The sequence below is a fragment of the Malania oleifera genome, chromosome 12, assembly GCF_029873635.1.
Source record: "Malania oleifera isolate guangnan ecotype guangnan chromosome 12, ASM2987363v1, whole genome shotgun sequence".
NCBI classification, from domain to species: domain Eukaryota; kingdom Viridiplantae; phylum Streptophyta; class Magnoliopsida; order Santalales; family Ximeniaceae; genus Malania; species Malania oleifera.
Genome location: NC_080428.1, coordinates 84,156,250 through 84,174,197, shown reverse-complemented (window position 1 = coordinate 84,174,197; position 17,948 = coordinate 84,156,250). Strand labels below are relative to the sequence as shown.

General features: G+C 35.5%; 1 protein-coding gene across 2 annotated transcripts in view; it reads left to right on the top strand.

Annotated features, from left to right (window-relative positions):
* The window catches only part of LOC131144777 (probable DNA primase large subunit), a 36,317-nt gene extending 18,622 nt beyond the window's left edge, over nt 1–17,695 (top strand). Inside the window, exons 16-20 of one of the 2 annotated variants that reach the window (XR_009133907.1) lie at nt 23–108; nt 14,551–14,644; nt 14,750–14,857; nt 16,049–16,122; nt 17,377–17,695. Coding sequence is in view for 1 of the 2 variants with exons in the window: in XM_058093633.1 (XP_057949616.1) it covers nt 23–108; nt 14,551–14,644; nt 14,750–14,857; nt 16,049–16,066 (306 nt within the window). In the remaining variant the exon portion in view is untranslated. Of the gene's footprint in view, nt 1–22; nt 109–14,550; nt 14,645–14,749; nt 14,858–16,048 lie in introns of both variants that reach the window. The other variant, XM_058093633.1, reaches the window with a different exon arrangement.
* The last annotated feature ends 253 nt before the right edge of the window (nt 17,696–17,948 follow it).

Sequence of the window (17,948 nt, the reverse complement as noted above, 5' to 3'; positions counted from 1 at the left end):
TCAACATTTTTGGGCTTTGCAGGATTATACACCTTATTCTTGTCAAAAAATAATCTCATCAACTCCTGGCGTTGGAGACCATCATGGCTGTCCATATCGACATTTCAGGTTACTTTATATTTATACACATGTATATGAGTAATTTTCTTCAGATTATAATAATTGGTTGTTTCCTATAGTTTATTGTGGTTTTGTGCACATGCAAATTCCCAATTTTATTTTCTCTGAACTGCTAGGATGAGGACCAACTTATTTAGCTGATCTCAATTGATGCTTAACAAATTCCAAACCATAAATTTGTCAGTGGGAAAATGGACAACTGTTCATCTTGTGGGGCTTATTTTCTCTATTTTGTGAATTCTACATGCTTTGGAATAGGTGAACTATCATTTGCTATCAAGGAAAAAATTGTTTTCTGTTAATATGTAATATATATATGAAGCACATGCAACAAAATAGGTGTTGCAACCCTTAATTATGGTATTTGTCTTGAAAATTCAATGTATGAATTTGAGAACATGAACTATACAAAGTCTTCAACAACCAATTGGTCTTAAATAAATAAATATTTAAGTCAATTTCATGACCAAAATTTTGATAAACAATGAATAATCCAAGATTTTGATAAACAATCAATCATCCAATTACTAATAAATAACACAAAATGTAAGTTTTGATAGCATAAATCCTCAATCTTCTAGAGCAGACATAAAAATGAGATTGATAAGCCAAATGGGAAATCATAATCATATAGAAGTACTAGATGACAAAAATGAGAAATAAAAATACTTCTAGATCTCTAGAAACAAAACATGAACCACTAAAAGCCACTAGATGACAAAATTGAGAAACAAAAATACTTCTAGATCTTTAGAAAAAAAAAAAAAAAAAGACTAATCCATAAACCCTGGAAAGAGAAACAAACATTAGTATAAAAAGATAATTAATGCACAAATCCAAAATTACATCATGCAGTTGGTGATAGACAAACAATTCTTGGTGTGATTAGAACACAAGAAATTTCCCATGTAAACAAACATGTTGAAAGAAGCATTGCACAGTGGCTTAACCAGAAATCAACAAAAACTAGAAAAACTACTTGCTTTTTGCGACAAGATAATATAAAAGAAAAAAAATATACATATGAAATAAGTTAATAAATATAAATATTAAGACCAATGGTAACAATACAAAATTGTAATAATATATAATTATAACATGGAGCTTGAACGTAAATACAATCTTACTATTAGTAAAGGTGTATTGGAAAAACATGTGGAATAGATAATTTCCGTTCAACAGTACATTTAAAACACATATAGGACAAAAAATATTCAAGTATAATTTTTTTGTACGTTTTTAGTGAATTAATTGTTAATTAAATCACAACAAGAACAGATCAACCTAACTCCCTCAGTCAGCGGAGAACTTGGAAAATATAAAATTGCAACAATATATCATTTTAGCATTGAACTAAACATTAAGTTGAAACACTTATAATGTTTTTATATGTTTTTAGTGCGGTTAATTGCTAATTAAATCACTTAAAAATAGATTAGCTTAGCTTCCTTGATCAGTCAACAATTTTAACAATAGGAAAGAATTATTTAAAAAAGTAATCAAATCTGTTTAATCAAAGGGGAAAATTTTCACTATCCGTTGCCAAAGTTGATTGTTGAAGGGAAGCCAGTAGTAGGACTCCTTTTTTTTTTTTTTCTGAAGGTCCAGCTATCATGTATTAAAAAAAAAACAGATGAAATGAAAACAAAGAAAAGAGGGAGAAGAAGATGAATCCTAATACAAATAATATTTAGGTATAACTTTTTTGTGTGTTTCTAGTGGGATTAATGGCCATATGTATGTACTTCGATAATTAGTTTTGACAATAATATCATAATTTAATACATTATATTTTATGTTATTTGTTCAACATAATTGACAAATATTGATAAACTCATATGAATAATATAATATGTATGTAGTACGTAAAAAATAAAAAAAATTATTATGGACATATATATATGATATAAATTTATTTGTGGCGGATCAATTTAAATGTAAAACTAATTGAGAAAAATAAAATACAGATATAAATCATAAGAATATTGAATGAGGATTTAAAATGTAAAATTTGAGTTAAATTTAAATATTTTATTTTATAATATATGGAAAGTTGAACACTTATTAAATTACATGTGTTTATGTATTTGTATATAAATATATGTTTATATAATTGTAATTTTTTAATATTAGAACTTTTTGGGGGAAGGTAAGTGAGAAAACAATCACTTATTCTAATTTTAATGTATATAATTGTTGAATAATTGGGTAAAATGGAAGACCTAAACTCAATGATAGGTCTCTCCCTCTATTTATGATATATGTCAAGGACAATAGGAATGACTATAATACCCTTACTAACTTACACTTATTACAAACCAAACTCTAACAATTAATAATAATGTTAAATGACTAAATAACCATTAACACACCCCCTGAAGTTGGAGCATATATATCATATGCTCCTAGCTTGTTACAAATGAATTTCACACGAGCACCTCCCAAGGCTTTAGTGAATAAATTAGCAAGCTGAAACTCTGATTCCACATAAGTGGTTGTAATGATTTTTTGTACAAGTTTCTCTCGAATAAAATGACAATCAACTTCAATGTGCTTTGTCTGCTCATGGAAGACAAGGTTGGAGGCAATATGAATAGCAGCTCAATTATCACACATCAACTCCATAGGCTGAAAATGTGGAAAACCTAGTTCTTTCAACATGTTCTTCAACCAAACAAGTTCACATGTAGTGTGCACCATAGCTTTGTATTCTGACTTAGCACTTGACCTAGCCACCACAATTTGTTTCTTACTTTTCCAAGACATTAAATTACCACCAACAAAGATACAATACTCGGTTGTGAATCTTCAGTCGGAAGGTGACCCAACCCAATTTGCATCTGTATATCCTTGAACACGAGTGTGACCCCATTCTTGATATAAAAACCTCTCCTAGATGCACCTTTGCAATATCTCAAAGTGTGAATTACTGCGTCCCAGTGACTTGTTCTTGAGGAATCAAGAAAATGACTCAACACTTGTTGCGAAAGATGTATCTGGTTGGGTGATTGTAAGATAATTCAACTCTTCAACAAGTCTCCTATACCAACCTGGGTTAGGCAACAAATCATCTGTATTTGGCACTAACTTGCTATTGGGATCCATGGGTGTATCAAAAGGTTTGGATTCCAACAGCTTCGTCTCATCTAAAAGATCAAGAACATACTTTATTTATGATAATATAGTTCTTGTACGAGATCTCAATACTTCTATACCCAAGAAGTACTTCAATGACCCCAAGTATTTGGTTTGAAACTCACTTTGTAGGAAAAGCTTTAGGTCTTGGATGCCTCGATCATCATCACCAGTGATCACAATATCATCCACATACACAATAAGCAAAATCCTACCAGATGGAGTATGAATATAAAAAACAGAGTGATCTACTGTACACCGATGAAGGCCAACAAGTATTGCAACACTAAAATAGCCAAACGATGCCCTTGGAGATTGTTTTAATCCGTACAATGATTTCTTAAGTCAACATATTGAGTCTGACTCCCCCTGAGCAACAAACCTAGAAGGTTGCTCCATATATACATCATAAAGATCACTATGTAGGAAAGCATTCTTCACATGTAACTAATGTAGAGGCCAATGACAAGTGGTGGCTAACGAAATGAACAAACGTACTGAGGCAAGTTTAGTGACCGGAGTGAATGTGTCTGAATAATCCATACCATACGCCTGAGTATACCCTTTAGCAATGAGGCGGGCCTTCAAACGAGCCACAAGACCATCAGGATTGACTTTCACAGTGCACACCCAATGACAACCAACCACAAACTTATCAGGAGGAAGAGGTACCAAATCCCAAGTATCATTATCATGTAGTGCATGCATCTCTTCAACCATTGTTGTCCTCCACCCAGAATGGGATAGGGCTTCAGAAATAGAGTTTGGAAGAGCAATGGAAGACAAAGCACTAACAACAGTAATAAGAGAGTGACAAGAAATCATAATGAACAAAATTAGAGATCATATGTTGGGTACAAGTGCATTTACCTTTTCGAACAGCTATTGGAGGACCAACATCATGGGAAATAAGATCATCCAACGAGGGAACTAGAGGCACAGTAGTAGAAGCTGAAGGAGGCACTTCCCTTTCAAGTCATTGTGTATATACCTGCAAATTGGGATGATCCAAGCGACGAGAAGGATGCAAACTGGATGAAGATGTAGGAGGATTGGGCATAGATACTAGGTTTGGATTTGGAAGGCAGGGCAGAGGAAGAGACTCATTAAGGTCAATGAAACTCAAGGAATCAGAGTAGTATGGTGTAGACTCAAAGAAGGTGGCATTAGCAGAGACAAAAAATCAATGTAAAGTTGGACTATAACATTGATATCCTTTTTTAGTATAGGAATAGCCGAAAAAGATACATTTGATAACATGAGGATCCAATTTGTCCATTTTTGGAGTTAACTAATGGACAAAGGACACACAATCGAATATACAAGGAGGAAGGGAGGACAAAGGAACCTTAGGGAAGATAACTGAATATGGGATTTTGCCACCAAGGACAGAGGATGACATTTTATTGATGAGGGAGCAAGTTGTGAGCACAACATCACTCCAAAAAACTTTGGGGACATTCATTTGATACAATAGGGTACATGTGACTTCAAGAATATGTCTATTTTTTTTTTTCGCTCTGCAACCTCATTTTTTGTGGAGTGTGGGCACAAGAGGACTGATGGATCATACCAGAGCTAGTCATATAAGTACTGAATTGGGTATTGAAGTATTCCTTAGCATTATCACTACGAAGTATCCTGACTAGCATATCAAATTGAGTCCTTATTTGGAAACAAAAGGCACAAAAGAGATCAAACAACTTGGAACAATCTTTCATTAAATATAACCAAATCATCCTAAAGTAGTCATCAACAAATGTAACAAATTACTGAAATCCCAACTTTCATGTGGGCACTAGGGTCCCAAATATCAGAATGGACTAGCATGAAAAGACTAACCACTCGTTTGTCAACCCAAAAAGCAAAGGGAGCACGATGATGCTTGCTCAATTTTTAGGACTCACTCAATATTAGACACAAAACTCAATGTAGGAACTAGTTGTTTCAACTTGTCCAAGGACGGATGATCAAGGCTACAATCGATTTGAAGTGGTGTAGTTGTGACTGTGCAAGCAATGGGTGGAGAAGGCAACTCAAAGTAGTAAAGTCCATGAGCCTCACATCCTGTGCCAGTTGTCTTTCTCATCTTCAGATCCTGAATAACAACAAAATTAGGAAAGAACGTAATAGAACAATTTAGTTACTTTTTAAGCTTACTAACTGACATGAGATTGAAAGGGGATTTAGGAATGTACTAAAGCAAAAGAAAGAGAGATGGAAGGAGTAGGATTTACTGAACCTATTAGGGGTCTGCAGTCGGCCGATTTGGCCAATTAACCGAATTAATCGAAAAAATTCGGTTAACTATTCATTATAATTGAACCAACCGAATTGAATTTTCGCTTAATTCAATTAATCAAATTTAATCAAATCAAATTATAATTAATTATGGGGAAAATATGATTTTATGCTTTTAATATTTAATTATTAATGAATTATATAATTTGGTTAAATCGGTTAATCGAAATGTAATTTCTCCATAACTGAACCGAAAATCGAATAACCGATTTTATCGAAATATAAAGTCAAACCGAACTGAATTAAAAATTAACCAAACCGAATCGACTGAATTTGGTCGGTTATTTCAGTTAATTCGGTTTTCATCGAATTATGCACACCCCTAGTTCCTATTCCCTTAAAGCAATAGTAGATCCATCCTCAAGGGTAACTTGAGGTAGAATTTTAGGATACTGGAGATCATAAAAGAAGTTGGTTGCACCTGTTATATGGTCAGCAATAGCAAAATCGATAACCCAAGGACTAATAGGAAGGATACGAAATGATATACAGACTGTAGGATTACCTTTCTGGGCAAAAGACGCAATGTGAGAAGATGCTTGTTGAGACGACTAATACTGTAGAAACCTTGAATACTCTGATATAGTCACAGTACGCTGTTCACTCAAACAAGTGATTAACAAAAGAACCATACTTTTAGGATTTGCAAACTCCATCCCAACATTCACAAACTCAGATAAATGACCATAAGATCAATTGTTGAAACAATCAGAACAACCACAAACAAGGTGACCAACCATGAACAAGTCACAAATAAATCAATACAAGATTGCCACAACACCAAGAAACTCAAACACATCCCAAAGAAGGTAACTCACAACACTGAAACAATTGGAGAAGTGAACCACTGAAACTACTATGGAGAAATCACCAACTAACTTATATAACATTGCCATAGCCTCACAAAAGAAAATAACTTATGAGCACTGTCACTGCTCCAAGAAAATACCAATGGCTGTTACTAACACCAAACAACAACTAGCGAATTACCACGAGTGTATAGTTCAACAAAGATTGGATCTTTGAGCAAAACACATGTCCAACAGCTTGAAATTTTGATATATGGAAGGAATTTGATCATTGAATAAAAAAACACAGCAAATCCCACTGTTTCAGACCCACTAAACTCAATAACCATTGATATACTGCTTCATGAAGCATCAAACAACCATTCCTTGGGTGCCACACTTGAGCGACTAAAAAATTAGATCTTTGGGCAAAAAACATCATGAAAAGCTCCAAAAACATGTTAATAGAGAGATTGGACCATTGGATCATTTCAAGTCAAAACCATGCCTGGAAGTGGCTTCACGCACCGGCGCGTGGGGTCGGCCCTGGCAGCCTTCGTACGACACATAGGTCACTGCCTGGAGGTGGGATTTCACAGGGGGGCAGATCAGCAGTGTCTGTGGGTGACTGGTGTTGGTTTTGACAAATCTATAATGGATTTGATGTTCTCGAACTAGCAATGTTGCCTAGAAAGTTCCAGCGACTGGTTTGAATTTTTGCTGCTGCTGGCTGTTTTTTAGGGTTATTGCTGAAAAATCTTCTATGATGATAGACATGCAATGGATTTTAGGTTTCAAGCTTAGGTTTGATGGTGGTGGTAACACTCAGGGTTTAGGTTTAGAATCATGCTCTGATACCATGTTGAATATTGGGTAAAATGGAAGACCTGAACTCAATGATAGGTCTCTCCTTCTATTTGGCACGTCAGGGAGAGGAAGGCATCACTATGAAATATCTGGAGTTTGCTTCTTTACCTTGTCTAGTTAGAGGCATGATACGACTTGACAAAATTGGTCTTCCTAATTTAAGAGTCTAATGTGTTGTTTTGTCTTCGTTTCGTTTTCGTTACATTTCGTTTTTATCTGTTTGTAGTTTGATTTGCTGGAACCACGGTATTCATCCGCCATAAGTGTGGGGTTTTCTAATAAAGAAAAGAGGTGCCGCCCTCTTTTATTAAAAAAAAAAAAAAATGATATATATACTTTATATTTTCAAACAATATAAATTAAAAATAGTTTTATATTCTCGAGGAAAGGATGAAATCTCTAGAAAATCAACTGCAAATTAGGTTTTTCTGAGGAGGTCGAAGCTGATTACTTGACTACTAAGTTGGAGATTCAGGTGTAGGAGAATAGGGAAAGATCTCGCCTAGGACAAATTGCGAAAAAAAAAAATGGTTGATTGAGGGGGATCAAAACTATAAATTCTTCCATTCAGTTATCAATCAGAGGCGGACTAAGGGTCGGATAGACCATATAGTTTTGAACGACGGTAGGATTTTGGATGGTGCGGAAGGAGTACATAATGAAGCCGCTGTTTTTTTTTTCAGAATTTTCTCTCAGAGGCCTCAGTGGTTGAACCTTGTGATCTCTTCGAATTAATTTAAAGGCAGATTTCAGATGATGATAATAATTTTTTCTGCGCCAATCCGACGAAATAAGAAATTAAAAGAGCGGTGTTCTCTATTCCCAAAGAAAGTAGTCTGAGACCAAATGAGTTTGGCTCTGAATTTTATATTTTATGCTGGGACATTGTTAAAAAAGATGTCTTGGATGCGGCAAAGAGTTTTTTTCAGGGCACTCCTCTTTTTAGGTTCTTTTCCTCTTCGTTTATTGTTTTAATTCCGAAGGTGGACAATCCTTTTTGCTTTGATAAATTTCGCACTATTAGTTTGTGCTTTGTGGCTTTCAAATTTTTTTCCAAGATTATTGTTTTTAGGCTAATTGAGATTGTTGATAAGTTGTTCTCCCATGAGCAAGGTGCTTTTATTCCCGGGCGTAGTATTTTTGAGAATATTATGCTTGCACAAGAAATGGTTCATTCTTTGCACAAAAAAATGGCTGGCGGCATTGTGATGGTAAAAATGGATATGGCTAAGGCTTATAACAGAATGAATTGGAATTTTCTTCTGGAGGTTCTTAAGGCTTTTGGTTTCTCTGAGAGATTTTGGAAGCTCATAAAAAATTGTGTGGAGTCCTCGTGGTTTTCCGTTATGACGAATGAAACTTTTAAAGAGTTTTTTCAATCGACTAGAGGCTTGAGGCAAGGGCATCCACTTTCTCCTTATTTATTCATCATAATGGAGGAGGTTTTGACAAGGTTGCTTAGAAAAAACTATGAGACAGGTCGCATTGGACAATATAATCATCTGATTGTGGGTCCCTTTGGTTTTGCATTTACTTTATGCAGGTGATATTCTTATTTTTGCAAACGGTGGGAAAAGATCTATTAGAAATTTGGTTTACACTCTAGAGATGTATGAGAAGTGGTCGGGTAAAAAAGTCAACAAGACAAAGTCTGTGTTATTCCTTTCAAAATACATTACTCCTGCTCAGAAACGTGGGTTATTGAGAATCATAGGTTTCATGGAAGGTAAATTCCCAATTATGTATTTAGGTGCGCCTTTAATTTCTGGAAAATTGTCTTCTCTAGGATCTTGGAGCCTCTTGTGGAGAAGATTAGGAAGAAAATTATAGGGTGGAAATTTAAGTTGCTCTCGCAAGGTGGAAGATTGATCTTATTAAAACATGTGTTGTCTAACATACCAATACATTTGATATCAGTTATTAATGTTTCACAGATCACATTTTCTCGCATCAACTCTCTTCTTGCTAATTTTTTATGGGGAGAGGTGAAAGGTAAAAGGAAGATTCATTGGTGCTCTTGGAAGAAAATTTGTAAATCCACCTCGGAAGGGGTTATGGGCTTGAGAGATCTTAAAGAAGTCCAAAAATTGCTTCTCATGAAATTTGCGTTCAGATTGCTCACTTCTAACAATTTATGATCAGGTTTTTTCAAGGCTCAATATTGCAGAAATGATCATTTATTAATAAGGAAGGGGAGACGAAATGATTCTCGATTCTGAAAATCAATGATGGCCACCATTTCGGAAGTTATGGATAATGTTAAAATTTTGGTGAGAGGTGAGAATTCTTCTTTTTGGTTTGATAGGTGGCTTACATCAGGCCCGTTAGCGGTGCACATTGTGGATATTTCGAACAAAAAACTGTGTATTAAGGATTGTTGACTGAATAACAACTGGAACTTTGATTTATTAATGGAATTGGTTGGGACCAACAGAACAATGGAAATCTTGCATAATGTGCCAATTGGTAAAAGTGGTCAGGATATATTCATCTAGAAGCTTGCCCCTGACGGCAATTTCTCTACAAAAACGGCATGAGAGGCAGTGAGGTGCAGAAGTGATAATTTTGAGTGGAATGAGTGGTTTTGGCACTTTCTATTGTCTAGAAGAATCTCAATGTGTTTATGAAAAGTCTGGTTTAGATGCTTGGCAGTAGATGATAGAATTCAAGCAAAAGAAATATCGATGACTTCGGCTTGTGATTGCTATGTGCAAAGAAGCCAGGAAAATACTAATCACATTCTTTCTTCAGGCGAGGTGGCTTCAGAGGTTTGGCGTCGGGCTAGTGTGGTGTTGGGGATTTCTTTCGAACGGTTCCTTCCCTAGAAAAATAGAATTGCAAATTGGTTCCACTATGCTCGAAAATCATCTATTAAAGGTATTTTAATCGGTTTGATTTCGTGTTTGATTACGTGGTGCCTCTGGAATCAAAGATGCAAAGGGAGAATGGAAGGAGTTTACCAAAGTGAGAATCAGACGTGGAGAAGTATTCGATATTGGGTGAGTTCTTTAATTGAGAGCTTTAATTCTTTTCGAAAATTGAAGATATTGGACATTACGATTTTGAAAGAGTTTCAAATTCAGCATTAGGGAATTTGCGCTAGACTTGGAAAAATTATCTCGTAGGTTAAACCCCCAGCAAGGTGGATGAAACTTAATTGTGATGGGAGCTGTAGCGGCAATCCGGGTACTTCAGGAGGTGGAGGAATCATTCGGAATTGTCATGGCATGGGGAAAGCGGTTTTTTCAAGCTATTTTGGCAATGGTACGAACAATAGTGCGGAATTAAAAGCAATTATAGAAGGAATTTGTTTATGCAAACAACTTCATTATTTTAATGTGATTATTGAAAGTGACTCGAGAATTGTTGTTGATTGGTTTCGGAAAGGTAGTGTACCTTGTGGTATCTTTGGGATTTTTGGGAGGACCTTGTGGCGGAGCTAGAAGGAGTGAACTTCATGGTGATCCATTAATATAAGGAAGGCAATAGTGCGGCTGATTTTCTTACTAGAGAAGGAGAAATGGGAAACAATGTCATCTACGAAGAACAACATTTTTTACCATGTTCTCTGAAAGGTATCCTTTGGATGGATAGGTTGTGTCTCACTTCCCTTCGTCATTAGTTCATCCTCTCGATTTTTGTTTGGTTGGTTCAGATTTTTTGATTTTAGTTTATTTATTATTTTTGTTTTTGCTAGACCTATTTAGATTTGTTTGGATTTGTAGTCTTGTTTTGGTTGGTTGTTGGTGTTGTTTTTGGGAGGTCTTTAATGTCTTTTTTGTCTATAATCTCCCAATGCTTGTCATGTAATCGCGGTATTCTTCCGTTAAAAGTGAGGGTATATCAATAAATAATTGGAGGTGCCGCCCTCCTTTAGTTAAAAAAAAAAAAGAAAAAAAAAAAAGATGTAAACCTAAACAAATAATGAAAAAAAAATAGAAAATAATAATTTCAATTAATTTTATACTATAAAAATATTGAAAAAGAAAGTGATGAAAAGTTGTTGAGTTGAGATTATTTTTCAAAAAATTATTTAGTGAAATTCATTAATGTTGGAATGTTTAAATTTTGTCTAATAGAAAGAGAAATATTTTTAAAAATAATTTTCTAAAAAATTAATGAAATCAATATAGAGAGAGGAATTTAGTGCGGCCCATGTGGGATCAAAGAAAAAGGAAATAGTTTTAAAAATAAATTAAAAAACTATTAAAAAACTAGTGAGGCTCAAGTGGTGCCCTTTTTTTTTTTTTCTTTTTTTTTTTGTTGGTAAAAGAGGGCGACACCTCCTTACTTTATTAGAAAACGCCTCACTTATGGCGAAGAAAAACCGTGGTTCCAGCAAAGCAAATTACAAACAGATAGAAACAAAACATACCGAAAAGGAAACCGAAGACAAAACAACACATTAGACTCTTAAATTAGGGAGACCAATTTTGTTAAGTTGTATCATGCCTCTAACTAGACGAGGTAAAGAATTAAACTTTAGATGTCTTATAGTGGTGTCTTCCTCTCCCTAACGTGCCAAGCAATCCGCATTCTTATTTCCTTCTCTGAATTGGTGAGCAATGGTAAAATTAATCATGGAAAGAGCCTCAAGCAACTCTTCCCAAAATCCCACAAATGCCATACCATGCATTTCCGAGAACGAACCCAACCGACCACTACATTCGAGTCACATTCAATCTCCACATTCATATATCCCATCTCTTTGCACATCCACACTCCCTTTGTCAGGGCCCTAAGTTCAGCTTTATTATTAGTGCCATAGCCAAAGAAGGACGAATAAGCACCCAGGAAATCCCTGCTGCAAACTTTAATCACACCACCCCCTCCACAAGTCCTTGGATTCCCATAGCAACTACCATCTACGTTCAGCTTTACGGACCCAACTCGAGGAATCCCCCACCTAACAACACGAGGAGTCCGTGCCTTCGTAGTAATAATTGGAATCTCAAGAGCACTTAGAACTTTGCTATCCTGAGTTGAAAGGGATCTGCTTGTTCTCATATTCTCCAAAATCCTCCGAAATCCCCCGTTGAAAGAGAAAGGAGGGGAAAAGACGTAAGAGTAAAAAAATTGTGGGGCCTGTGTGGGCCATGCATTTGCCAGATTTCTTTTTTGAAAAATAATGGAGCCCACATAGGGTGGCCCCCTTTGATGTATAAGATAGGTGAAGGAAAAAAAAAAAAAAACTAACACCACGTGTCAGCACTTTGTTGAAACTCTATATACATGGAAGAGGAGACTGCCTATTTCTTCCAGAGTAAAAGCCATTAGCTTGAACTTTTTGTTTGAAATTGGCTTAAGCAAAATGAGTTGAGTCAAAGGTGATAGAGTCACAGAATAGAAAGAAGAGTTAGTGTTTGAGAGCATAGATTTCAAGTCTTGGATTTGGATTTGTGTGGGTTTGAACAAAATGCAGTTCAAATTTATGTTGTATTTTTATTCAAATCCATACATATCCAAATCGAAGACCCCAATTCATGCCCCAACCACATGGTAAGAGGAAATGGGGGCAAATTGACAAAATGAAAGGGAGATTGTTCACTCAGTAAATTGATGAAATCAACTTCAACAATCATTAGGAATTGGGTTGAACAAAGTGTTTATACTATGAAATGTTGAGGTTGTGGGAAATAGTGAGTAGAGAGTGAGGAGCATGCATTATTTCTTTTGGTATTGTTTAAAATGAAATAACGTTTTCCAAAAGATGCCCCCTATGAAAACACTCTTTTGGGGACCACAGAGATAGGATGGGGAAGAATGGGCGATGCATGAGGATAGAGCGAGGGAGACACATGTTGTTTCGACATGGTGTGAGAACAATTCTTCACCTTTTATGAAATGGTATAGATTTGTTATTGATAAATTTTTTTGTAATGGCCAATCTATTTTTGTTTATTATACTTATTTTTAGAGCAAGAAATTTTTTTGTTCAAATTAAGAACTTTCAACTAGGTATGATGGAAGGACAGCTCTCTAACTTTGACATGCCTTCTATTTAGTGGCGAGATCTTATGTGGAATCCGCCATTTTCTTACATGTGGGGCTACCTGAATTTAACAATCCCTTGAGCTTGGTTTACCCACATGGTCTCAAAAGAACAAATTGTGTTTCATTAACGTCATAAAATAGAGCTGTGCATGATGGTTGATAAACATTCACTTGGCCTGTAGACTGCCCATTATTCTTCAAGCTCAATTCAGTTTGGATTGCTTTAGGCCCTATTTGTCTTTGTTACTGTTGTTGCTCCATTTTATCATATTATTGCAGTGATAAGTAGAGCAATGAAAGAGAATTTACCTTGTTTTTGGTAGAGGGGACAGTAGACATTGAATTATGTTGTCATGTATTAATAATCCTTATATATTTATGAAACTGGTAATCTTTGGACCTGCCAGTGTTATTCCTTTATTTATATTTAACATTCAACATTGCCAATGAAGTCCATGCCTCTTCATCTTGTATGTGCTTGCCCATGACACAGGAATCCTTTCTTGCTTGACTGCGGTTGTCTGCTCATCTGACTTGCTGCTTCCTGTTTTCAAGAATCCTAAAATTAATCCTTGCTTAATACTTCACTGGGTCCCGCACAAAGTGTTGTTTCCAAAAGCACCCTAAAATTGTTTTGAGTCACCTTCATATTGATCTGATAACTTTTAAAGGGCCATGCTGTTTTGTAGCATGACCACTCACTTCATCTAATAAAGAATCATTTGCTGTGTAAAATGATGACCATTATGGTTTTAACTTTTTAACTTTTGAACTTGCACTTTTTGATGCACATGTTGTGGGTCTCCATTTGTATCTGTTGCTATTTTAGTGTGCACTAATGTAGTCCATAAAAAGAAACCATTGCTGATTGTGATTTGGCACAGAAATAACTTCTTTTTTTATATATCATAAACCAACTTGTAATTGGCAACCACGGAGAATGATTTACTGGAGGAGGATTGAACCACATTAAACCCTCCAGAATATAATGATTGTGGTTTATAATAATCCACAAAAAGAACGTGGTTTAAAGTTTTTTTCGATATTACAAACAAGAACTTGACAAGGAATTGCTCCTATTTAATGGTTTAACTTCTTAGTTCTGACTTCAATGGCCTAGTTCAAGTGGACCCTGTTAGTATTCAAATACACTATTGGGGTGCAGCTCATAATAAAGCAAATCCTAACCTTAAGAAGTAATAACTAGCATCGAGATTTCTATGCTAAGTTGACCATATATTGACTAGATCTGAAACCAGGTGGTACCTTTTGAAATTGTCTACCTGCTTAAGGAGTGTTTTTGACAATATATATTATCCTATATCCTTGAAATTTTATGTGACAGTGAGGACAACTTGAGAGCTGCCCTTGCTAAAATGGGAGTGAGTACTCGTGCTGTGGAGGATGTGATGGACAAAGTGCGAAATAGACATTATCAGGTGATAAGATTGTCAGTTATCTCTACGTTAGAATCGAGTTCATTTTGCTCCTCTTTCCTGAGTTGGTGTTTTTGTTCACAAATGTTGTGCTCAACATTGGTGCAGTTGGCATGCACTTTAACATTTGAAGCTGTTCATGTTTCATCCTGTGATGCTGGAATTAATCATCCAAACCAGTACTTCATTGAAAGCCAAAAGATTCTGCAGTCAAAGGTAAATTCCGTTTATGTTTGAGTTCCACAAAGTGCTTGTAAATGTAGTGCAATGTTGAGGGCATCTGAGTCTATTGGTGTCAGGACTCTATTATCCAGGGCTTTGCTGAAGAACTAGGATCCAGCAGCCATATAATGGGTTCTGCCAAGCAGACTTATTTTGACACTAGGATTTCTTTCCGGATAATGTTAGGCCAACATATTTGTTTTTAATAACATCATTCTATCATATAGGGATACGCCTTTGCAAATACTGATTTGATCAATATCATTAGGGCCATCAATTTTCTCCCCATTGGATGGTTAAGTGGTTTTTTTATAGATTACGCATTACTAATTTTAGGAACTTATGCTAGTTCTTTGTTCCCTTGCGAGGAACATGTTAATATGACTTGAAAACTTTCTCATTTTCTTGCTGTGTTTCAACCATCCTGCATCCCAAGTCCCTTGGGCCACAAGGTAGGCAAGCCATGTTGAAATGCGAATTTCAATTGTGACGATGGCCCAGCCTGTCCTGTCTTGATCTCACTCCTAGCCCCTTAGCAAGGGGATGAATTTCAAGGGACTTGTTTGGTGGTCTTGACTGTCTTGCACACTAAGACTACATTTGGTTTACTGAATGCCTATTCCTAAGTATATAATGGCATACGATGAGAATGTAATGAAAATTATTTAGGCGTGCAGTAGTTTAGGAAGAAGCTACTTGTGCAAAGATTTGTGTTATTCCACGCAACATGAAATAGGAAAAAGACGTTTGTGCAGTAATGTGTCTTTCATTTAATGTATATTAGCTATTAGACGCATGCAATATGCATGTAACATGTCTTTATTTAATTTTAATTTACTTTTATGTTTCTTTTTGGACATTTTTTACAATTTAGTTAATTTATTTTTATTATATTGTAGTTGTCAGAAAAGAGAGACAGTATTTTCTTAAACCACGAATAGTTTTTATATTAAACTAATACTTTTTAACGGGGATATTGAAAAATGGATACTAAGAATGGAGGAATGTCACTTCTTCTGTATGTGTACGTATAGCTATGGATGCACAGTTGGTAACACTTGGTACAACAGTACTTGTCATGTACTTACAATATCCAATATGGTAGAGTTCTGGGCCTCTATAGCTGTCGATAGAGCAGCTTTATTTGCTTTTAACAATGTTTTTTCCAATTTAATCTTTTTGCAGAATCATTCCACAGAGTGATCCAAGTTTTTTAGGACTTCATTAAAGTCCGGTAATGATGCTGCACTACCACCCAGGTGCGCCTTCTGGGACAAAGCCCCCTTAGCTCTCTCTCTCTCTCTCTGCATTATATATATACTTAGAAGTTAGCTAAAGAACCTATAATTATAAATTAAAACTAATTTAAAAGCTGGAGCACCGCCAAATGCTCTGCTTGTTTAAACTTTTAACCTATGAAACAGACCCCACCAACTTTTATAATCATCCACATCCTTTTATGCTTTGAGGAACTGCTGCACCCCCCTCCCCCCTCCCCCCTCGTGTCGCTTTTTCCTCCCTTGCCCATTAATTAAATGATGACGATATGCAGCTAACCCAAAGTGGGAAGTAGCTGGAAAAAGTGGTAGGTCGTGCTTTTTTAAAAATGCGCTTCCAGCATCCCGTGTGAACTGTTTTGTTTTTATTCCCCATTTTAAAAAAAAAAAATATGCATCATAAGCACACAGCGTCGGTAGACGGTGGTTGATCCTACATTTTTTTTTTTTTTTCTTTTTTCCCTGTCATTTCTAATAGGATCGGGGGTGGGGGTTGGCTGAATGTAAAAAAAATTCTCCAGATGCCCGCACTTGGTCTTGGGTGTGGCTAGTGAGTTTAAATAGAATCCAATTCGGATTGGTCCCTTGGTGGATATGTTGTACACTTGTTGGATCGAGTCTCATCCATTGTCTGATATTTTTCCTCTCAAGTTCACCTTGTTGCCCCTTGGGGTAGGGGTAGGGGTAGGCCAAGAATTTTTTCTTTTTTAAAAAAATAATAATAATCTGAATTACAACACCAAATTAAGCTGAATGGAAAAAAAATAAAAATAAAAAATCGAGACTTCTGTTGTGGGTTCATTTTTGAAAAAAATTTAGTTGGTTTGGTTTCTTTTAGGCAAGCCCAGTGGTTGCAACTAATTGAGTCCTTCATGTAATTCCATGCATATTTTAAGCGACCAATATATATTTAATTTTTTTAAATGTGTAATATATGGTTTATTTTTTATTTTTTTGAATGAGAAATATAATTTTTAAAACTTAATAAGTTTAGTTTAGTTAATCACTATATTCTGGCCCAACTTAGCTAGACTAAAATCTCTCACGGAGAACTGAAAATGTGGTTCTACACAAATGTTTTTTATTTTTATTTTATTTTCGTGGTCTAAGATTTATAGGTAGGTTCTATCAATATTTTGAACTCATAAAAGTGGGCGTAACACGGCAGTGCCCAGAAGTACGTGTGTGAAATTTTATTTAGAATATTGACATTGGCTTCGGATTTTATTTCGTCAGGTGAAGGTCTTGTGGTGCTCGCAGTCAATCGTTAATGTAAGCCTGGCCTCTCGGAAGTTTCACGCTCTGTTGTATCTATAGTTATTTAACTATACACCATTTAGATGATAAATGGTAAATTAGAGGAAAATCAATGAAGGCAAAAAAAAAAGAAAATGCCGTGGTATCTAGCATATGCATAGGATGTAAACTTGGCTCTAGCCCTGTTAGTTATTCTCATAATTTCCTTTTCAAGTGAACCGAATTTGGATTTCAGATGTATAGCATTGAACTAATCCGAATTTGGAAATCTGGTGGGCTAAAAAATTGAGGACTTAAAGCTAGATTTTTAAAATGTTATATTTTAATATGCACAATTTTTTACTATCCTTGGTAGTCAAAAGTTGTTGCTATTATTGGGATTCAAGAGACTTGGAATGCCCAGGAATTCAGGCAACCAGGCCAACTTGACTCTCTTTCTCTCTCCCTTTTGAGTCCCAATAATAGCAGCTTTGGATTACCATCTCTCTTACCAAAGATAGCAAAAAATGTTATGCATTACAATATTAAACTTAAAAAATCTTTCTTTTCTG